We start from the raw sequence: 14,404 nt of genomic DNA on the forward strand, positions 1-14,404 counted from the left end.
AATTAATCAGATACGTATATTATCTGATTTTTAAACTAGATGTTTGAACTCTATTATGTCAAAGCTCCTCCAATTTAGTCAGAACCCTTTTAACGGTAAATCTAATAGAGATTTCATTATGATTTGTACAAAAAGTAGACTATTCTCTGACTTTACCTTAAAGAAAAGAAAGCAGCAATAGAATTCCTTGCATTTCACTCAGATACTTTTTAATATTAAACTTGAATCACTAAGCACTATTTTTAGAGTAATTGAAGTAGTAGCCATGTGGGCTTATATCAGACTGAATTCTTTGGCTAAAATGAATTACTTTAGACATTATGGACAAGTACTACAGATGTAAACAATACACATAAATCAGTGATATTAACTAATCTCTTCAGGAATAATTCAAAAACTGAATATACCGTTGCTATATTTACACTATACTATGTATTTTCACAAACATTTAATATGTTCCAATTCTGTACAAGTCATAAAGAGATTTCACCAGTTTCTTCTATTTTCTTGAGAAGAAACTTTACTAGCTACTCTGTTTTTTCTTTTCCAATATCCCAAATATATCGTATTCTTAAGCACTCATAATAAAATGATCAGTACTATGGTGGATACAATAGATTAAGCTGAATTTATCAAAGAATTACATACTTTCCATTCCCCCAACAATAATGGGTGAGTTTCTTGGATTTGAGACCCCATTTGGGAATTGAGGTGCTGAGAAGGCAGTATGTATCGCTCCTCATAGAGAGAAGAACACTAGAAAAAAATAAACAAAGGAAGCAAGAATTTTGAATTTAGCAAAAAAGAGGCATAGTTTAATTCTTCATGTCTTTACTAAATTGCATTGTGGGAGGATAGCAGCCCCCCCCCCCGAGAAGGAAATTTTAAAAAGGCAGAATATTATATTTCCCCAAAGGAATAATGAAAATTTTTAGGCAAAGACAGACCCAAGTCTCCCTTCCCCCAGTCAGAAACTCAGCAGAAACCAGGCCTGTAGAAATGCAGATGTGATAATCCTTTCAGAAAGGCTGGAACCAGGAGGCTTGTAGCTAATGAGATTAGAAAGACAAAGACCCCTAAAATCTACATCCCCCCCCAACTCTAAGGACAGGAAACATGACCTTTAGGACATAATAGGATTAACCCACTAATATCAAAAAGTTCATGCCACAGAAACAGGAACTCCAAATACAAAAGCCCAAGAAGGTATAAAAACCCATCATTCCTAGCTACATGTGGTCAGTTGTTCCAGAGCCTCATGTCTTGTGGTTCTCCTCTTCAATAAACTACAACCTTCTTTCTAAAGCAGTCTCCGTTTTGTTTATTCCCAGCTTGGACTGGACCCTGATGAAGACTTTTCTTTCAACAGCATGTTAACAGAGTATAAATGTTTAACATTTATAAGGAGATGTCATTACATGAGACCACTCATTAGAAGAAAAATAGCAATAGCATTTAGACTTATATACCACTTCATAGTGCTTTACAGGACTCGCTAAGTGGTTATAATAATAATAGAGTTGGAAGTGACCTTGGAGATCTTCTACTCCAACCCCCAGCTCAGGCAGGAAACCCTATACCATTTCAGACAAATGGTTGTCCAGTCTCTTCTTAAAAACTTCCAGTATTGGAGCATTCAAACTTCTGGAGGCTTCTGGTTCACAGAGTCAGCATATTGCCCCCAACACTCTGGGTCCTCATTTTACCAACCTCGGAAGGATGGAAGGTTGAGACAACCTTGAGCCTGTACGCAGAGTTAGCCTGCAATTCTGCATTCTAACCACTGTGCCACCACGGCTCTTTATATAACTTTATAAATAACTTTACATGCCCTATGGAACTTTTAAACTCCTGGCTGCAGATTTCTGAATGAACAAGCAGAACAACTTTTGACAAGGCACATTTTGGAAAAACAAAGCTTTTACTATATTGAGATCATGAACTCAATTGTCCAACATTCAGGCCTCCCCAGCAAAGAGAGAATTATTCAGGGCTAATCCACAAACAGTGGCTATGGGGTATCTGTACTATTGTACCTTAAAAAAGACTAAAACAATAGAACTGATTTATTTTCCTAGACTTGTAGTTTGAATGACCTGAAGAAAAATATTTTGAGTTTTATCTTCAGAATGTCTTTGGATATAATGTAGTTGCTTATATTTTATTTGCTTTCATTTATTCTGCTTCTAAAATTAAAGTTGCCAAAAATGTGGGGAAAACAACTGGTCCTTAAAGGCGAAATAGAGAACTCCCACCAAAAGATATAAGCCTACAGTTTCTCACAGATTTCTGTTTTTAAAGAAGTTTTCATCAGATACTTGCCATACATTTAAATAATTTTCTAAAGCTAAAAATGGTAGAAAGTCTGCTTTGTGAAAAATTAATACACTTTTTTGTGCTACGTATCAGAATGATACATATTTATAGCATTCACACCCCTGATGACAGACAGCTTGACAAAAACTGAAACATATATGCATAAATATACAGAGCTTAAAATCACCAAAAATGACAATTTATAAAGTATGGTTATAATTTTAAAACCTGCTTATAATCTGAAAATATGGGTTTGCAAGTTGTACTCTACCCAGAGTGAGCTAAATAAAGTGACATATAAGACCTATAAATAAAAAATAGTAGTATGCTACTTTGTCTTACTTTGGGAAAGAAAGTGCGAGTCACAAAGTATTTGTATTCAAGGAATGGGATTCCTTGGCTGCGATTTAATTCCTTGGTAAGATCTGTCATATCTGTCTGAAGTTCAGCAAAACCTAATTGAAGGAAACCATAATGAAGAGAATGAGTCACTTTCATTCAATGTATAAATTATTATGAATACTAACAGTATATTATTCTGCCTAATCTGTAGTAAATAATATTCCAGAAGATAAATTTCTTTGCTGCCAAAGGACTCTGCCATTCTGCCCAAGTACAACGCTTACCTTTACGGATTTCTTCCCGAATCTGGGACTCCATCTCTTCCATCTGCAGCAGAGTTTTTTGCCAATAACGCTCTGCCCGTCGGCTTTTGGTGCAAAACACAAACAGTGCTGGAATACAGAAAGGGAAAAAGTGGCCCCAAAGCCAAAATAACAAATGAATCTTTTGTATTAAACCAGCACTGATTTATGATTATTTGTTAAGAAAAAGTACACATAATATAATCTACTATTCCAGAAGTTATAATAGCTGCTTCTATAATAGCTTTCCAACCAATTGGAAAGATAAACAATTATCAGAGCTGGGTTTGAAATTTAGTCCGTTGGGTTGTATATCAAAAGATGTTTCCAAAGGATTAGGAAGTTCAGTTGTTCTTTCTACAGCAGACACCACTTGTGATATTTTACAAAATACCAAATACCAGAGGAATATACCTGTATTTAGATGGTAATATGTATTAAATATTAGCTGACTATTAGCTGAAGTAAAGCTAAATTGTTCCCTGGAACTACTAGTAGTGAAACTAGAATTTAAACATTCTGGACATATACCACAGTGTGAAAGCAGGAAGAATAAATAATAAATTCTCCTCTTTAATTGGAGAAATTACCGGTAAAGACAATTGAAAACAGAAGAGCAGGTGGCTAGATACTATCATTATAACAAGCAATTAGTGACAGGCTATCCTGCAGAAACTCTGTCTGATGGATCAAAAAGTTTCAGAAAAGACTAAATGACATTAGATATATCACCCATTTAATTTACATACTAAACAACTGAACTATGAAGTAAATGGAGAATTCATGCAACTACAAATATTAAATGTGTCATTTATTTTTCTTTTGTTATTTGTTAATTCTTCAAATGCCATAAAAGAAAATATTAAAATAAAATCAAAAGCTACAACTTTAATAAAATAAATGAAAAAGTAAGTTATTTTTTAAAAAAAAATATCCTAAAAATACTTGGAAGAGGAGAAGGTGTTTGCTTAACACCAGATGACCTCTCACTGGATCCCAAGTGACCATCTCTTGCAAGAACACTCCAAAGTAGTCACCAAGACTGAAAAGTTCTCTCTCTGTTATTCACTACAAATCAAATAATAAGGAACTAAGAGGAGTTCTGGGAAGCAGTTCAAAAATCTAAAGATGAAAATAGGTGTTTTTCCCAAGAACTTTCCCCCCAAACTTGAAAGGACTTAAAATAATTGTAGTATGGATTTGAAATGGATTTAGAAACAACTGAAAAGCTTGCATCAATTAGGAGCTATCTTATTAAGTGCAATCTAAATAGCTGCATTTTTACAGTGTTAGCATTTATTTAATTAAATCTCTGCACAAAGACAAAATGGTGTACTGTGATAAAAAACATAATGCCAAATTCCACCTTAGCAATAAAGTAGGTAACATAGCTACTTTATGATCCTGAATCAAAATCTGCAACATGTCTATTAAGGATTCTTTGTGAAGGATCCCATCAATTGTATTTCCATACCATCTGAAGTCATACATGCTCCCTAGCTTAGCACTACCAGCATAAACTTAAGAACTGTAAATGCACCTTCTTCCTTTCTTTTCTTAGAATGAGAGTGGAAGCTTCTGCTACCAGACAAGCAACCTAGTGCTAAGGAGAAATTTCCTGACATTTAGAACAATTAATCAGTGAAACAACCTGCCTCCAGAAGTTGTGAATGCTGTCCAACACTGGAAGTTTTTAAGAAGATATTGGAGAACCATTTTTCTGAAATGGTATAGGGCAGTGATGGCGAACTTTTTAGAGACCGAGTGCCCAAACTGCAACCGAAAACCCACGTATGTATCGTCAGGTGCCGGGTGGGTGTGGCCAATTGGGTGGGCGTGGCCCATATGGTGGGCATGGCTATGATGGTAACGGCAGACTGAGTGGGACTAAAAGTTCAATCAATCAATTCCAACTTTGCGAGATCTTTTTTTTCCCCGCAAGAAGTTAAAATTGATTAATTGAGTGAAACTTTTTTTTTTTTTTGCACACGGCAGTGGAGGCCTAAAGGGAAAAGGTTTTATGAAACCCAGCTGAAGGCCTAGGACTGAGGCGACGGCGCGCGTGTCCATAGAGAGGGCTCTGCGTGCCACCTGTGCCACACATGCCCATAGGTTCGCCACCACGAGTATAGTGTTTCCTGGCTGAGCTGGGGGTTGGACTAGAAGACCTCCAAGGTCCCTTCCAACTCTGTTATTCTGTTATTTTCAATTAATTATGACTGATCTTTCAGAACCAAGGTCTGGTTTACTGAAACAAGCACTACTTGCAAACAACAATTAAGGACAAGAAAATATAAAACATATTAAAGAAAATATAAGATAAATATATGCTTCCTTGAGTCACGTTTGACTTATGGTTACTATATGTTTACATACATGTTGTTTACATACATCATTATAGAAACACAGCTTTCTTCTGAGATTTTTTTCAATCTTGCTAATGGACTTGTAATTTCCTAGTGAATGTTAAAGATAATTTCTCATTCAAACATTTAAAAAAATCAGTGTATGACAGTGGAAGCTAGTGTTTACTGTCACCTCCTTGCAATCAGAACAGAGGGAAAAAAACAGAGTACATGAATCTACCACTTATGCACTTTATGTTACATGTAAATTGATCTAATGACTGTGAACATCTGATAAAACCTCTCAGAACCTATCTTTGTATTAATTCTGGCACAATATTAACTATTTTGGCACAGAAAAATATTAACATTATAATCAGGCTCATTAATATGTAGCCTGCAGCAAAACTTGGCAGAATTTAACAGCACATAGCAATATGCAAGACAAATTTATGCCCAGAATGAATGACTAAAAACAATGACATGAGAAAGTTAAACATAATTTTGATTAGCAGATTATTATTTAGTAAAAATACAATAAAAAATAAATTGTATTTATATTTGCTTAACAAATTTCTATAAGTTCTATGAATAGCTTTGGCTTTTGGGGCAGAAAAGCAAGTTATAAACTGAATAAACAAAGATATTAATTGTATATAATTAAATTAAAATAACTAGAAATCATAATTGTAACATAGCTATCATACTAAGCGTATGTGTGGATTTTATATATGTAAGGAATTATTGAAAACCAATCTGATCCGTTTAATAGATTTAAATCTGTGTAATGTACTATATCTGGTGGTAGCTTTGTATCAACAAATAAAAGCTTTCTCTTGAAACCTTGCAATATACAGCATATACTTCCAAGTCAGTTGGATGCAGGAAACACTATACAGGCAATTCTCGATCTATGACTATTTGGTCAGCAACCATTCCAAGTTATGACAGAGCTGAACAAATCATGATTACAACCAGTCCTTGTAATTCTGGCTGTCCCAGCCCACTTGTGGTCATGTGATTATGATCTGGGTGTTTGCCAACCTGTTTGTACCTATGACCGATTGCCAACTGCCCCAGGATCACATGATTGCCATTTTCAATCTTCTCTGCTGTTTCCCTAAAAAGTCTGGGTAACTTTGAGTGCCAGTCGCTCTCTCAGCCTCAGAAAGAGGCAAGGGCAAAACACTTCCGTTGCCAAGAAAACTGCAGGGACTTGTCTGTGCAGTCACCAGTAGTCAACAATGACTCAGAGTCACAAAATAAATACATTTTAAAAAATGATAAAAATTAACAAATGATATGGAAGAAAAGCAGATGTCACTCTTAAATAAAAGAAAGGGAGAAAATATAGCAGATCTGAATAAAGGAGACACTGCATGATCTCATGAAGTGGACTTAAATGAACAGGTACCATGAAGTATATTACACAAAGGTAATTTTAAATATGGATAAAAGGAATACAATTTATGTCAGAAAGTATAAATTGATGTGATTTAAGTTGTGCTTACATATGAAAGTAGGAATCTCTAGGTTGATAATAGGTGTATGTTATGCTCCAATGAATGGCAATGTTGGAAGAACCAAAGATAATTTATGGAATAGCAGAGATTATTTATTTATTTATTTATTTATTTATTTATTTATTTATTTATTTATTATTCATTCATTCTCTCATTCACTCATTTATTCATTCATTCAATTTATATGTTGTCCATCTCATTCTGGAAGTGAGTCTAGACAGTTTACAATCATTAAAAACAATGAAAAATATTAAAGCAAAAAGTAATGTAATGTTGTAGTTTTCTAATCTGTATAATAAAAGTTCAGTATCTGCAAGTGTCTGTCATTGATAACCAAACGGAGGTTTATTTCCAAATTGCCCTCGTAATTGTCAAACATTAATAGTTTAATCTCCTGCCAGTTTAAATGATGAAATGACACAGTTATGGTGTATTAAGGTTCTGGACTTATCAGTCTAGAAAAAAGGAAAAAACAAGAGACTTCCATGTTGAAACAGAGAAGTCTACAAAGTTGAGTTCTGCTCATATGTACAATGTCACCATGTTGCCTTGCCGCTTTGCCTCCTGATTACCTTAAACATCTTTTGAAAATCCTTAAATCCCAAAATAATTACCGAGTGGTCATCACATAAATGTTGCCCACCCAATCTCCTATTATGGTAAATACATTACTTTATAGATAGTAACAATTTCAGTTGTTGAAAATGCATGCTTAACACACTTGGAATCAGTATGGTTTCTTACCTACAATAGAGAACAGGAGTAAGACGCTACAGATGACTATTGAAACTGTGATAGCTGTTTCACTTCCTCCAAGATGCAACATAGTAATTGTTTGATTGAATTTCCCAACCTGGATCTAAGAAAGAACAGAAAGAAGCTATCGCCCAGTTATTTATTGGAAAAGAAAGAAGAAATAAAGAAATCACATTACAAGGGAAAGATGTTTGACATGAATGCCTGAACTTAGCAAAGTATATAGTTTCTAATTTTGCAATAATCACAATAATGTAATGTAATATCAAGAATTCATTTTGGTTAGCATTTCCAGATCTGACAACTATTATCATAGGCCTGTGTATGTGTACAAAGAATAATGAGCTTGGGGATAACGATTGGCAAAAAAATGGAAACAGCTACACATAGGTTACACAATAATACTACTAGGATATAAAGTAAAAGATTAAAGTTAATATTCCTGCTCAGCAAAGAATCCTGGTAGAAAGTATGTCAACTTCTTTAGGTTTTATTTCCCCCCGTTATTTTATTTTTAAAAGTATAGGTACCTTTTCAGGAACTGTCTGCATCCCAAATATGAATATATCTATAAAGTAACTTATAGATAGGGATATTTGTTATTGGCAAAATAACTTATTTACATGTAGCAAATTTTATTTTGCTTTAAAGTTTATTCATAGAATTCCCAAGTTAAAATAATAACCATTAATACTACTGAAACAATAGGAGAATGACAGTTCCTCAGATAGCCAGGCTCTATGCCATGATGAGCTTTAAAGATAACAAGCAGTGCCTTGGAACTGCATCAGAAGCCAATTGGTAGCCAATGCTACTTGTGTAGCAAATGCTGACAGATGGGCACAACAAGGAATGTCCAGTACTGCTCAAGCTACTTTGAACCAGTTGTAGTGTCCAGATGTAGTGTAGTGTCCTCAAGCCCCATGCGGAATTCACTGAAATAGTCCAGTTGTAAGGTGACCAAGGTGTGAATGACAATTGGAAGAACCTCCTGATCAAGGAAGAGGCACAACTGGCACACAAGATGTACCTGTGAAAAAGCCACAGCTTTGTACCTGTGAAAAGGTCACAGCTTTGAGGAGCAGGAGGACTCCCAAAGTTGTGTATAACTCTTGAAGTGGGAAGTACAACCCTATTCAAGACTAATGGTGGGAATGTCCTGAATTGGGGGACCAAACAACCACAACCACTCTGGTCGGGATTGAATGGGCGTCTTTTCTTTCCCATCCAGACCCAAACAGCCACCAGATGAGGAGTCAGTATCTAAATAGCTTCAATTGCATTTGTAAAACTGGTTATCATTAATATGCTGATGATACCAAGCTGTGAATTGGCAGAGGACTTCACCAAGTGGGGTTCTTTAAATGTTAATCAGGAGGAGAGAGAATATTGAACCCTGAGTCACCCCACCAGTGAGGACCTGTGGGTCCTATCTCTCCCCTCAACAATGACTAGAACCACCTGTTTGAAGAAGGATGTGAAGAATTGTAACACAATGTGTCCCAATCCCAACCATTGGCCCAGAAGGTCCATGCTATATTGAACAATATTATATTTCTATCATTCTTCATGCAGTTTTGATCAAAGGTATATTTTGATCAATGATATTATGATATCAGGATATTATGTTGGTAAAATGGAGTGGAAATTAAAGAGAAATGAAATAATTTGCACCTACTACTGATGAATCTGGGAGCAGTAAAGGTAGGTGAAATAGGTGACTAGGAAATTATGGCTAATAATTTCCAGTAATTTCCAGCAAGCATCAGGATTCAGCTCATAATAGGCTCGTAAGAAGATCCAAGAACTCAGAATAAATAAAATGTGTTGAAGAAAGCTGAAAGCTGGTGCCAACAGAATTCCAGCAACTGCAGTTAATAATTAATTATAAAGCCAAAATTCTAAAAATGCAATGTTTAGTTTTTCAGTTCATACCACTTAACAGACTACTTAATATTCTCTTTGTTTCCATCTGTCCTTTGTGCTTATAATGGCCAGATATGCTCTTATCTGGTTTCTCACTCATAGAGTGAGAAGTAACTCAGTGTTGGCCACTTCTGCATATCAAGAAGTCTAACTCATGTCCATAGGAAGACTCAGGTGAAGAAACTGATTTATTCACATATCTTAAATTTTGTGCAAAATCGAAGCAATTAAGAATATGTGTATCTTAATTATGGAAACTTGGATTACATTCCTTACAGAAATAGCATGATTTGGATAATAAATGTTCTACAATAGTTTCTTGTGAATAAGGAATCAAATGCAAATTCATTTTTGTTTAATTCTACAAACCCCTGGTAGAGATTATTAAACTGATGAATCCTGATAGAGACAACTAAAAATTTCCAGTAATTCCATTAAGAGTAAAAACTCTCTGTCTCCGTCTCTTAAACTATATCGGTTGGGGGCAAAGCACTTGCAGGGTGCCTCCTTCAACAAGAATCTTCCTGTACAATTTGTAAAAAATATCTGTTGATATTTCTTAATTACTGGGAGATTGAGGTGCCAAGACTAGGAGAAAATGCTTTTCCATTATTGCACCCTTGCTGTCAAATAGTTTACCATTGGAATTTAGGCTTGCTCTAACCTTGCTGTCTTTTTTGAAGGAAGCTAAAATGCAGCTTTTCAGGAAGGCTTCTTAATTAGTTAAGGGAAAACCACAGAATTCTTTATGGGCTCCATAAAGTAATTTAATATCTGTGTTATGATTGTTTTATTATTATATAATTAATTATGGGTTTTTCCTTTGTGAACTGTCAAATAGCAAGATTGAAGTGTTTTAAAATTCTAATAATCAAATAAACATATTTTAACTCTCTTATGGCAGGGTTATGGGGTTTTTTGTCCCTCATTAGGGGATGTTTCCTATCACTTTTCAAGAAGATAGGCTTTTAGATTCCTGCCCCTCAAAAAACATATTTAGTTCTTTAGAAACTAAATGTTATTATTGTTGTTCAATCAGAATAAAAGAATAACAGAGTTGGAAGAGACCTTGGAGATTTTCTAGTTCAACCCCCTGCTCAGGCAGGACACCCTATAAGGGTTGCTGGAATTGGGTATATCTAGTTTAATGAAGAGATGACATGATAGCAGTGTTCCAATATCTCAGGGGCTGCCACAAAGAACAGGGAGTCAAGCTATTCTCCAAAGCACCTGAAGATAGGACAAGAAGCAACGGATGGAAACTAACCAAAGAGAGAAGCAACCTAGAACTAAGGAGAAATGTCCTGACAGTTAGAACAATTAATCAGAGGAACAACCTGCCTCCAGAAGTGGTGAATGCTCCAACACTGGAAGTTTTTAAGAAGAGAGGTTTTTCAGCCATTTGTCTGAAATGGTATAGGGTTTTCTGCCTGAGCAGGGGGTTGGACTAGAAGACCTCCAAGGTCCCTTCCAACTACTACTACTACTACTACTACTACTACTACTACTACTACTACTACTACTACTACTACTACTTGTTGTTGTTGTCCCCAATCCCCAGCCCACTACTTATTCAGAACCGGGCTTATTCAGAACCGGGTCACACAAGAGGCAGACTGAAGTGCACGAGTGTGTGTGCAGCTCCACTTGCGTGAGTGGCACCCCAAATGGTTCTCTTCTCTCTTGTGTGAGTGCAGCATGTGCACCAGCCTGCCACTCATGTGGTCAGATTCCCCTCTTCCTCCCCCACCACAGCCAGGCTGCCAAGCTGCCTGCTCCCGAAAAGTGGAGTGGGGAGAGCAGAGGCTTGAGTGGGATGAGTGCGCCCTGCTCAGCTTTGCTGACTCACAGAGGCTACCTGCGCAGGATGCCCAATCCATTTTTGGAGTGTTGGGCAGCCTAGGTGAGTCTGAAGGAGAACGAGACCATGCCCCCAAAGGGTTCTCTTCCCCATGCCAAAAGCTTTTGCAAATGGATGAAAGGCTTCGGGGGAGCAATCTCACATTTCTTCAGGCCTTCTGTCTCTTTGCAAAAGCTTTTGGCATGGAGAAGCCTGAAGGAGCACAAAACCATGCCCCAAAGGCTTCTCTTCTCTCTTATATGAGTGCAGCTGTGCGCACACGGGGCCCAGTTCCCTTGTCTTCCCCCAGCCGGGCTGCCAAGCCGCAAAGTTTGGGGACCGCTGCCCTAGACCATTCTGAAGAAATGGCTGTCCAATCTCTTTTTAAAAACCTCCAGTGAGAAGAGATTGTGTCCAATTCTTCGTGATCCTGTGGCCCATAGCACTCCAGCCCTCCTGTTCTCCATTGCCTCCCAGAGTTTGGCCAAATTCATGTTCATTGCATCAATGACACTATCTAGCCATCTCATCTTCTCCCATCCCCTATTCCTTTTGCCTTCAATCTTCACCAGTATCAGGGTCTTTTCCAATGAGTCCTCTCATTGAAAAAGTATTTGAGCTTCAGCTTTAGTATCTGTCCTTCCAAGAAACAGTCAGGGTCGATTTCCTTTTGGATAGAAATTAAATAGATAAAGTGAGCCTTAAAATATACCTGCCAAAAGAAAGTGTGTCAGGCTACTGTGATTTTTCTTTTTACAGCAAGGGAGACAAGGGGGAAAAATAACAAATATGAAAAAAAAGAAATACAAAGGAGTAATTTTCAATTTTACTCAGTACAAGACACAAACTTCTTTCCCCTTTTGATCTCCTCCCCTCCCAACATTTTCTGTTATTTTGTATTTTATCTCTTTCTGAAAATTAATAAAATTGGTACAAGGAAACAGAGAATTCACAATTTGGTTTTCAGACTTCAGATTTTGAAGAGAACAATAAATATGCATTATAGAGATTAAATACAATGAACTTTCCATATCTTCCTTTAATTAGATAAGGAAAACATGTAGCGTTATTCATAGCTTTTAAAAACTGGCAGAACATTCCAGCCTATTACAATACAAGGGATACAGCAGCCAACAAAAGCAGAATTTTGGCAGTTTTCTCATGCTTTATTTAAAACAAAAAACAAAAAAACCCCGGCACTGTAGAGTTTTGATTGTAAGATGAATGGAGAGAATGAAAAAGAAGTAAAAGCAAGAAGGGAAAAAACTGAAATAGTAAATGGAGAGCATTTATATGCAATATTAGCACTGTGAACTCTAAAATTATTTGGACCTTGTATTGAATGGTCCTAGGCATGCTATTCTTTAAAGCAGCCCCTCTCTTTCCAGGCTTCTACTTGAAATTGCACTAATTTCAAAGAGATGACTCTTTAAAGCAGTTGCACTCTTTTTCAGACTCATGCAGAAGTGTGAAAAAATAATAATAAGAGGGCTATTTAAGTGAACAGCAGACAAAAGACCTAAACCATTTCTTCCAAATCATTGGCACAGTGATACAGCACTAGAATATACCATTATTTCATTCCAGTTCAAAGTAAAAATTGTTGCTTTTTATGTTTGCTTTTTAAAGCAATTGCACAGACACCCAATCAGGTTCATAACGACAATCTACGCAGATGGGATAACCCTTTCTTTCCGGCCCAGCATCCTGCCATAAATCCTTTATAACTAATTTGTTCCCAAAGATATTACTGACAACAAAAAAACAAATCAGAGGAAAATATTAGCTGGGAAAAGGAGAAGATTTTGAGTAGATAATATATGGTAGAGGAATGGGTTAAGCAATGGATAGGTCTGATTTGGACTGAAACTCAAATGACTGCTTATTCTCATAAATAGTTCCAAGTACTAGGTGTAACTTTTAAAAGTATGCTTAATATCCAAAAGAAATGGAGAATCCATGGCTTTCAGATATTGCTGCATCACAGTCCCGCCATTCCTTACTATTAGTCATGATAGCTGGTCATTCTAATTCAGCAATAATAGCTTGCATCTTGTTTTATGGAAGGAAGCTAAATGGATTCATGGAAGGGACAGCTTTTAAGCAGAAACCTGACATGGACATCTAAGAAAAGCGTTCCAAGCACTGAGAAAAATAAATGAGAAAGAAGAAAAGAAGCAATCATGACCTTGGAAGGAATGACACAGACTTTGTACTAGATGTCAATGAAAGCCTGCAAAGAAGAAGAGAAGGAACATCACGTCACCTAAATTGTATAGAACCAGGACTCAAAAATGCAACTTAGCTGTGGCTTCAGAGCTTTAGTACTAGCGATTCTGGGATTTCCTTCTTCTCAAAATTAATACTGGCAGTCCTCAACTTACAACAGTTTGTTTGTTTAGTGACTGAACGGCACTGAAAAATGTGACTTATGATCATTTTTCATAGTTACGACCTTTGCAGCATCCCCCATGATCGTGTGATCGAAATTCAGATGCATGGCAACTGGTTCATATTTATGACCATTACTGTGTCCCAAGGTCACCTTTTGTGACCTGACAAGCAAACTGTTTTGCACACTTGTGATCAAAATTCAGAGGCTTGGCAACTGACTCATATTTATGATATTTGCAGTGTCCCTGGGTCATGTCATCACCTTTTGTAATTTTTCTGACAAGCAAAGCCAATTGGGAAGCCAGATTCACTCAAGAATCGTGTTATTAACTTAACAAGTGCAGTGATTCACTTATCAACTGCAGTGCTAAGAAAAGCCGTAAAATGGGGCAAAACTCACTTAACAAATGTCTCACTTAACAACAAAAATTTTGGGCTCAGTTTTGGTTGAGGACTACCTGTACTGTACTGTAACTGCATCTCTCTCTCTCTCTCTCTCTCTCTCTCTCTCTCTCTCTCTCTCTCTCTCTCTCTCTCTCTCTCCCTCTCTCCCTCCCTCCCTCCCTCCCTCTCCCTCCCTCCCTCCCTCCCTCTCTCTCTCTTTCCCTGCTTAGCTACCTACCTACCAACCAACCAGTTTGAGATGAAGAATACATTTTC

General features: G+C 36.7%; 1 protein-coding gene across 1 annotated transcript in view; it reads right to left on the reverse strand.

Annotated features, from left to right (window-relative positions):
- The window catches only part of PLXND1 (plexin D1), a 135,050-nt gene that overhangs the window by 57,091 nt on the left and 63,555 nt on the right, over window positions 1-14,404 (reverse strand). Inside the window, exons 21-24 of the mRNA XM_015823471.1 lie at window positions 7,573-7,687; window positions 2,943-3,050; window positions 2,659-2,771; window positions 649-756 (exon numbers count right to left, since the gene is read on the reverse strand). Of these exons, the coding sequence (XP_015678957.1) occupies window positions 649-756; window positions 2,659-2,771; window positions 2,943-3,050; window positions 7,573-7,687 (444 nt within the window). The remainder of the gene's footprint in view (window positions 1-648; window positions 757-2,658; window positions 2,772-2,942; window positions 3,051-7,572; window positions 7,688-14,404) is intronic.

The sequence above is a fragment of the Protobothrops mucrosquamatus genome, unplaced genomic scaffold, assembly GCF_001527695.2.
Source record: "Protobothrops mucrosquamatus isolate PMUCROS unplaced genomic scaffold, P.Mucros_1.0 scaffold1880, whole genome shotgun sequence".
In the NCBI taxonomy this organism is placed as follows: Eukaryota; Metazoa; Chordata; class Lepidosauria; order Squamata; family Viperidae; genus Protobothrops; species Protobothrops mucrosquamatus.